The sequence below is a fragment of the Phaethon aethereus genome (genome assembly GCF_964289735.1).
Source record: "Phaethon aethereus genome assembly, chromosome: 9".
NCBI classification, from domain to species: Eukaryota; Metazoa; Chordata; class Aves; order Phaethontiformes; family Phaethontidae; genus Phaethon; species Phaethon aethereus.
The window spans coordinates 5,926,973-5,936,215 of record NC_138585.1 but is presented as its reverse complement, the minus strand read 5'-3'; the positions used below and the strand labels follow the sequence as shown (position 1 = coordinate 5,936,215).

Below are 9,243 nucleotides of genomic sequence, written 5' to 3'. Positions count from 1 at the left end.
AATGGGCATACTCCGTCACTATATTGTGTCACTTTTAGGACATCTTTGCTTCTTTATAAGACTTCCATCTTAGTAGAATGATGCTCTAGATGAAAAGAGTACACAAACAGCTTTGCAGTGTGGGGAAATAATTGTGAAGTGAGCTGGGGTGCAATTTCTGCATGTGCCTATCTGTAGTATTCCACTTTCACAGCAAAATTAACTATTTCATGCTTATTGTCTGTGACAGTTTTCTCAGAGGGCTCCTCCCTAGCATCTAAAGTGCTACAAATTCATCTTTAGCTCATGGTGCTGTCTTTCTGCAGAGAAAACAAAGGACAATTTTAACCCTCTCTAGTGGCAATAGAAATGTTAAAACCACTTTGAGGAGCGTATGCGTATGAAAATTTCTATAAAAGCCTATGCATTTCTCTTGAGACTTGCTTTCCTGAGGCTTTTCTCATTATCGCTGACCACAGATGTGGCATTGCTCATGGTAAATGTTTTGCTCCATTCATTGTATGTGGGCATCTTTCATAAAATGTAAAAGGCAATAATGAAATCTGTAGGGGATACTGCATGCCTGATATCTGGGCTGATTCTTTCTTTTTGGGAGATGAATGCTGTGGCTGGGATTTCTGTGGTTATATGCAAATATCATCAGTGACATTTTCTTTTAAACCTTTTTCTTTCTCAATTCAAACAGGTACTTCCCAAGCCTGAAACACAAGATAATAGCTGTACTAGAAGAAAAGAAATTTGGAAAGCAAACGACAGATGGGCAGAGCTAGTGGACACCTAAGTTTGAGCTTCACTGCTTTCCCAGGTGAGTCTGCAGGCAATAGGACATTTGGCTTGTTTAAGTGTGAAATATCAAAGCTGCTGAAATACTTGCACAGTCTTTCAGTGAAACCTGCAAATGAGTGAGTAGGGAAGTTACTTATGTGAATCTGGGACATGCATGAATGTCTGCGAGACAGGTCTCTCAGCAAGAAAACTGACAGCCTCAGGGTGCATTTTGTGAAAGGCCTCTCAAATGAAATAGGTTAGTTGGCCTAAAGGGTGAAGCTCCCCAGCAGAGCAGCTTTACCACCTCCCATGACCCGCTATGCTTTCAGTGCTGGTTTAAACCCTCTCTCTTTCTCTTTCTCTGTCCAAACAGAAAAACAAGTGCAAGTGGAAAAAGCGTTCCATTCTAGCCCCCGTTCTTATTGTTTCAGAATAAACTAATGATTTTTACGTGCTAGGAATGAGTCTTCAGTTCTTAGGAGTGAGTCATTTCCAAACAAATCCTGGGCTTGCTTTCTTTTTTTCTACAGATGAATCATTACCTGTATTCTGGAAAGCCTGTGGTAGCTTTAGATTGCAGATTTTGGGATTTTTTTCCCTTTTATTTCTTATCACTCTGTGTCTTTAAAATTCTCTTGGTGCAAACAGGAGTCTTTGTAGTCTCACTAGGTACCTAGTGTCATGATTCGGATATAAAGACCTACAAATGAAAAAGCTGTTACAGCTACCCACCTGAGCAAAGAGAATGGATCAGACCACACCAGATTTGACCTGGAAAGTGAATGTTCAGAGGCCTAGAAGCAAAAAGATCCAACAGAAAACTTTTGAGTAGAAAATGTTGCCTTTGCAAAATTATAATTTCCCCCAGAAATCTAGAATGAAAGTTATTACCCTGCCCTGGTAATTAGTGCTCTCTTAGGGCTGGCAGAGGCACTGTGAGCCATGCGTAGAAGCAGGGAGCTCAGACAGTGGCTGGCTGTACCCTGTCTGTGGGGACGTAGTAGCTTTTCCACACCTCAGCCTGTCTGTTTCTAGGAAAAAAATCAATGAGCAGAAATGCTGGAGAAACCTAGTGGAGAGCCTTGGGAGAAGAAGAAATGCCTCAGGTGCTTTTAACTTGTCCTTCATACAGTTTTAACTATGGTTAATTTGGTCAACATCCCTGCCTCTCCCAAGCAGCGTGTTATTGCTGAGGGAGGTAACCAAGCCGAAAGTTCCTAAATTTGGTATTCATCTCGCTACTGTCTACCAGCACTCTAAATGAATTTACAGTGCAAGTTACTTTATGATCTGTGGGACCAAGGACAGCAGGATAACAAACAAATAACCATAAAACTACAGGTGAGCTTCTAGTCTCAGTTATAGCAGCGTAAGACCAAAGTCATGTCAGTAAAATGAATGGAACTTCCTCAGGCTATAGAAATGCAGCTGATATCAGTTTCCTCATATACTTTAGCATTTTCTGCTTCCTGAGGTACTGACAAAATCCCTGTTCCCTATGTTCAGGCATTATCAGTTAAAGTGGAGGCCCTCTTGGCATGGCCCACTGCTGTGAAATGTAAAATGAATCTTCTCCATCAGCACTGTTTTCTTCTACTATTTGTTAACTGTGCTTCCAAAAGGAGTCTGAAATCCCAGTGGTAAAACCTTTGTGTCTATTGAAGTGCAGTTAGTTCAGGGATATGTTATGAACAAGGGGATGATGAGGATTCAGTGTCTGCTGGCAACGAAGCTAGCCAGGTATTCTGAATTTACTGAGGGAGTCAATGGAAATGGCACCGGGCAGGGAGAGGGAATTCTTTCTGGAATATCCTGGTGGGTTTTCTTTTCATGCACTTGGGCATAACCAGGACATGGCTAATGTAAATGCACAGCCCTTGTATCCTCAGAAGCACAGTTCAGCGGCTGAACACCGAAAGGACTCTGTAACACCATCACGCACTTATGTCTATGTTGGGTCAGTGTTTCCCGCCTCAGCAACTGGATGTCTTTGGTACAATCTCATACATAGATACAGAAACTTCAAAAAATGTCACTTTTCCAGACTAGAGTCTCCATAGGCAATGTCACTAGCTCAGGGAAGACATCAATACACAGTTTGTGCGTTATTCTTCTTGAAAGCGTACAGAGAAATGACAGTTCAAAGGCTGGGATTAATATCTCTGCCTAGAAGATATACTGCAAGGATCTAACTCAACATGAATATGAAAACTAATTGCTTTGGTTGTCATCATCCTCATGGCTCAGGAAAGTGGCAGCTATGGGGGTCCTCCAGAGCAGTGGGCTGCCTCTCTCCAGGCTGGGAGCATGTTCTCATCTGGTTTATTTAGATGCCTGTAAGCACTGATAAGAAGTAACTGACTGGCATGTTAGGCTCCTGCCAGTGGATTATTTTTTATTGCCTTGTTTGTTTGGGAAGCGGTAGTGCTCAGCTTGCTCCAAGGTCCGAAAGGTTGCGTTCCCCCTGGGATCCTATGTTGCTGGCTGCTGCTGCTTTAGGGATCAGGGCTGCTCTTATCTTATCCCCCAGTAAGGTGGGGGTTGTTCCTTCTGATTCATGTGTTCGCCGCTATGTTGGACTCAGGCTTTTTATTTCATGCTTTTGCTTGGTTTGGCTCTGTTCATGAAACCAGCTTTGTAACCAAGCAGGATGGAACAGGTATGTGAAAAGCCTGCGAGCAGGAGAGGAGCTAGTGAGGAAGCCTAGAACTGGGATGGTCAATTAATCTGAGCTATCCAGGGTCTTGAGCTAGTGGCAATAATAATATTAATTTAATATTAATAATAATATTAATTTAATATTATTAAATTATTAGAAGTGCTATGTGCTAGGCACAAGACCTGTAGCTAAAACAAGCACTGCACCTTGCAGAGCAAGTCAGCCCATGGAGGAATGGCATAGAGATCTTGTCAGACCCATTTTAACCCAAAGCTGCCTTTGGATTTAGAGTTAGAATTTTATTTTTTTAAATAGCATGTGGAAATCTAAATCTGACAGGTGGGCATGTATGTGAGCACAAGCATACATGATCAGGGCAGGAGAGGCAACAGAACTTAGTCTGAAGCTTTTTACCGTAAACGCTAAGTCTCTGTTTCTCGCCAGCCTGAGCCTGTAGTGACTGAAGGCCTGGGGAGGTCTGCAGGTGTGATATAGGCAGGGAGTCTGAATGATGTACCACATAGAAATGAACAATATTTTTTTTTTCAAAGTAAAGAGAAATCGCATCCAAAGTGATATGCATCACCATTTATAGGAAATAATTCCATTTCTTTTTATCCATAAATGCTAACACAAAACATTATGGAAGGAAACAAAAGAAGTCAGGAGCAGTCTCCTGGGAGTGGACTTAGTTTTGGTTTTTACAGAATATTTTCAGATCTTGAATATTTAAAGTAAATTGCGCAGCTAAGTAGTTCAGGACCCTGCAGTTTCCGTGAAAGCATTTCCACACAATCATCCCAAGTAACGAACACACAGCATGTGGATCAATGCTTTCAGGTGGCTGTTCTTTCACTGTTTTTTAACGGGTCTTCCAAGGACTCCTTTAAAACAAAATAATAACACACCCCATCAAGACAGCAGTTCAGGTTTGCCCAGCAAAGGGTGACCTGAACGATGTCTCGTAGCACTTGCTGAAAACTGGTATGAATGATGTTATTCTTCACCAGAAAGTACATGAAGTATGCCACATGGTAAGGTGTGAAACACACCAAAAATGCCACAAGGTTTGTCACCACAATCTTCTCTGCTCTGGTGGTGTGTGTTTGGGGGTTGCCTGGTTTTCTGCGCTTTCTCAAACACCTGATGGTCTGAACAGTGCAGAAGGTCATGACTGCCATGCTGCCGACGAAGGTAGTCTCCAAGGCGCTGAACAGGCCTGCGTTTTCCCACGTGCTCTTGGAGAAGTTATGGAAGCAGGACGATATGTTGCGGCCCTCTCCGTGCAGTTGGAAAGTAGAGACTGTTCCGACTGAGGTGCCCAGGCAGATGACAGCACAGACCATAGCAGCTTTCTTGGTGGATCGCATGGTGAAAGCCGTGAAAGGGTGCCGGATAGCGATGTACCGGTCTACACAGATGCAGAGGGAGATGAGGATGCTGCCGTACATGTTTACAAAATAAAGACTCTCCAAGGTGGAACAAAACACAGACCCCAAGTTCCAGTTGTCCTGAAGGTGATAGGAAATTATTTTAAAAGGAAGAGTAAACAGCAGCAAAGTATCCAGGAAAATAAGGGCTATCATGTAGACTGTAGATTCTGAAAGTTTTTTAACCTTACAAAACAGAAATGACAGAGCCATCACATTGAACAGCAATCCCAGGGTAAACGTGGGGGTGTACATGATGAGCTGGAACAGTTCCACAGTAGCGCTGATGTTGCTCTTGGCACGGGTGTCATTCATATCTCCAGGTATGCTGGAAGAGAAGAAAATCACCTTCACCACAAGGACGGATACAGATCTCCTTGAGATCTGGTACAAAGGCCATGAGGTCTCTGTGTGTCCACAGACCTGGAGACGCTTTTTCCTCTCAGGCTGCTGTGTGCTGAATTACAGCTCCCAGTAACATGGAGCTGCTCAGTGCCAAGGGATCTTGGGGCAAGGTTGTGCCTCAAGGAGGAGCTTTCTGGGGTCCAAACCTCACTTGCACCGTTACCTGTTACCCCAAACTGTGCTGCCCTATAATTTAGCCTAGGCAGAGTATAGATGTGACTGCACCATCCCCTTGGAGGGATGTGATCTCTTTGCAGAGCCAGGGTAGCAGCCCCTGATTTTAGGGTTACTTGGATTTGTGAGGACGGAGGCCTTGGATCAGATTTCCTGAATCAAGCTATCATAAGAGACCTTGGGGAGCCAAGAGCGCAAGGGCCCCCCATATTTATTTATTAATATGAAGATCCCAAACACATGTTGTCATCCTGCACCCTCTCCCACCACCACTGGGCAAAGAGGGGCTGTGATTACCTCTGGCCCTTCTGACAAGCTTGCTAAAAGGAGGCAGGCAGGAAGTTTCAAACAGGCTATTTCTAGCAGAGGTTAAGTCTTTAAAAGAAGAATGAGATTTAAGAACCCAGCCTTTTGCCTAAACCAGCCAGACTTACCACAGCGGATACGTTTGTATCTGCAGAGACTGGAGTTGCAGAAAACATGCAGCTGTTTCTCCTCCGCAAAGAGGGGACTGAAAATGTCGAGGTAGGCACCCTCTCAGCGGGGGTCATGAAGTAATTCTCTTCTTTAGAGGAAGTGTGCTGGTTTGATCCTGCCCTCATACTCTCCTGATAAGGACCGGGAAGGCTCTCATTGGTTTCTGCAATGCTGGTCTCAACTGGAATCGCTTACAAATGCAAATGCACAGGAATACCTGGTCCTTGCTTCCAGCCAGTTCTGTCACAGCAAATGTAACCTGTAAATAAAGCCGTTCAAAGATCTTGATGTCAGCGCCCAGAAATTACTTTCATCTGCTGTTCTGTAATTGTTACTACTTCAACCTAGTGCCTTTCCTACATAAGTTGCTGAGCTTGATGCCGTTTTGTTTCAGATTTGTCAACCGCTTGTCAACTGTGCAGTAAAAGTTCCTGTTCTGCAGACCGAGTCGCTCCCCCGGTGTTTCAGAGGTAAGCTCCCTGGCGCTGTGCTTCGAGAGAGATAAGGATCAGCAAAAGGGAAATCTATTCTTAATTAAATACTAGCAATTATTGTTAGGAAGCAAAAGCAGGTTGGCTGCTTGCTCCTTAAGGACACGCTGATGCCAGGTAAATGAGTCTGTAAGTTACCAGTTATAGAAGTGGAAAAAACCCCCTCCAGAAACCCAGCCTTGATGAGGACGGGGTGCTGGCAGGACCGTGGGCGCAGGAGAGCGTACCTCTGGCAGGGTCAGGTGCAGGCATCCGTCTGCAGCTTTTGTCCTGCTGTAGCAGGTACAGGTTTTATTCAGGTCCCCGCAGTCACCAGTGCTGCTGGCTGCGTAACACACTCAACAGCCTCCTTCCTTGCAGCGCGGCGCTGCCTGCAAGACGTGGGGGCCAGGGCTCCGCGGGGCAGCAGCCCTCTTGGCAGTGCCCGCTTCGCTGCTGCCTGCGAGGGACTGAGGGCAGTTTGAGGGGAAATAATGGAATTCCCACACCCAAATAAAGACAGACAGGAAAGCCTGAGTTTGGAAAGCACTTGGGGATCTGCGTGACAGGAGGGGAGAAGCACCTCTGGTTATGCCGCAGGTTGTTCACTGCCTGGGATTTAAACCGCAGCCACAGGGAGTTTGTTGGGAGCTGGGTTGGGTCCCTGAACCTCCAAATTCAGGTAGCCCATGGCAGATGAGGGGATACTGCCTGGTACACGAGGGTGGCCTAGGCTCGGCAACCCAATGTGCTGCTCCCCTGCTGAGTCCCCTTCATCCAGTGAAGCCCTGTGAGTCTAACACTGGGAGGGAACCCATTACTGAGAGCCAAAGGGATGAAAAGTTAATTAAGGAATTACTGAAAAGTAATAAATATTGACAAAGTTTACTTCATTGCCTTTGTAGGAGATTTCATTAGTCTTTTTTTTTCCTTCAGTCCTTTTTGTTTGTTTGTTTTTGTTTGGGGTTTTTTTGTTTGATAGCATTGTCTAGGAAATTCTGGGTCTAGAGAAATAAAATTTCAGCTTCTTACCAGTATTTTTACCTGAGAAAAATCTAGTTATGATACAAAGGCATTTTAGACTAGAATCTGTTGTGTAGATTTGTAAACAAAAGAGAAAAAATGTTTTAAAGCATAAATGCAAAGGGTAGTTCTGTTCATTCTTAAAAAAACTAATACATAGATAGGCTATAAGCAGAACAAGTTATGTAAAATATACTTAGTTTTCAGGCCTTGTAGCAAGAAGAAAGGTTTCGCTAGAATGAAATATCCTCTCTTGTCATCTTACCTTTGGGCTGTCTCTAGCTCTGGTGGTTGACTTTTTCTCCTCCTCAGCTTGTAGAATTCTCGAGTGTTGAGCTTTCTTTTAAGGTGGTGGAGTGAGCTGCATGCAAAGGAACTACTGCTGGTCAGGATGTCAGAAAGCATGAAGTGCTGCTGCTTTTCGTTTCATCACGTATTTCCGCTACAACATCGGTGTCCCCACGCTGTGCCTGCACACACGCACTATGTACATAGTATGTCATACACAGCTCATTTAAGGTTGTAAATAGATGGCTTTGTGGGACTAGCGTCTCTCTGAGTCACCCATTCAAAATAGTCTCCAGTAACAGAGAAGGAAATTCTGGCCCTACAGACCTTTCTCTGATTTTTTTTCTACAAGACAGGATTTTATTCCTTGTATGTAACATCGGTGGGTAGAGTGTTAGCTGTCAAAATGTGCTTTAAGCTAAATCCTGAGCTATCACTGTTACTGTTTCCCTTACTTTGCCTGATACCAGGATTTTCAGTGGTGATCTGATATGTTCACTTCAAGTTGGTATTTTAAAAAAAAAGACAAGGTTACTCTTAAATCTCTCTATACTTCTAGGGAGCCGGGAATGTACCCATGCAGAGTCTCAGGTGCTGATTTTTGTTCAGGGGGCAAGGGGAAAAAAAAGATTCCTCCCCCCCCCCGCCATTGTATGCATGTTTGTAATCTTCTTACCAAAGGGGGAAAGAAAGGCCAGAGGGGTAGTTTTGCTTGGTCCTCTGCATACCCCTTAAATATAAAACCTGAGGATTATATTGGCTGAATTGAAACTGCATCTGTGAAAGAGATGGAGGATAGGAGATGAGAGAAGAAATAGTACTTGGGGTTTCCTCATGGTATTTTATTTGAAATGACTCTACTTAAGAAAAAAAAAGAAATACCACCAAGGGGGAAAAAACACGATAAAAGGTCTGAGTGAACAATACCTCATCACATTCCTCAGCGAGATTTCACTTCTGTGTATCCAGTGGTGGTCTTGTGACCATGACTGCATTTTGGATATTAACAACAAACCCCACAGAACACAGGCAGGCATCACTACCATGAGGAGGCACTTGGGGCCTGAGCCAGCCTGTGTGGTGGGAACTGAGGCTGCCGTGAGCAGGGGATGTAAGCCCAGCTGCAGGGTGCTCTCTGTGCCCCTGCCCTGGTCCGGGGTTTGCACATATCAGTTCTGATACTGCCACCAGTGCTCGGAGCGGATGCTCTCTCTTCCCCATTCAGTGTTTTCCCCTCACGCACTTGGAACTTTCTCTTCTCTCTCATTTTCTCTTTGATACCCATACGCTCGTGCCACGTAAGTGCTGCTCACCTCGCCAGAGGCTGCCCAGAAGCATGTCTCCCTGGGCATGCTTGCTGCACAAAGCCCTGTGTGGCTACATGCCTGGAGAAAGATGCTTTGGCAAGGGGAGGAGGAGAAAGCAGCAAAGCCAGGGTTGGCATGTCATAGTCTAGCCACCACCAGTGGTTGGTCTGCTTTTTTTTCAGCAAAGATCCTTGTGAGTTTTTTTGGGGAGGGATCTGAGGAAAAATGGCCAGAAAGGCATG

The 9,243-nt window shown here is 44.6% G+C and overlaps 1 protein-coding gene across 1 annotated transcript; it reads right to left on the bottom strand.

Annotated features, from left to right (window-relative positions):
• Positions 1 to 4,263: 4,263 nt before the first annotated feature.
• LOC309407803 (G-protein coupled receptor 55-like) lies at positions 4,264 to 5,178 on the bottom strand (the record flags this gene model as incomplete). The annotated part of the gene is made up of 1 exon (XM_082003447.1): positions 4,264 to 5,178. Exon 1 carries the CDS (start codon positions 5,170 to 5,172, stop codon positions 4,264 to 4,266), a length of 909 nt encoding a protein of 302 aa, XP_081859573.1. The 5' UTR covers positions 5,173 to 5,178.
• Positions 5,179 to 9,243: the final 4,065 nt, after the last annotated feature.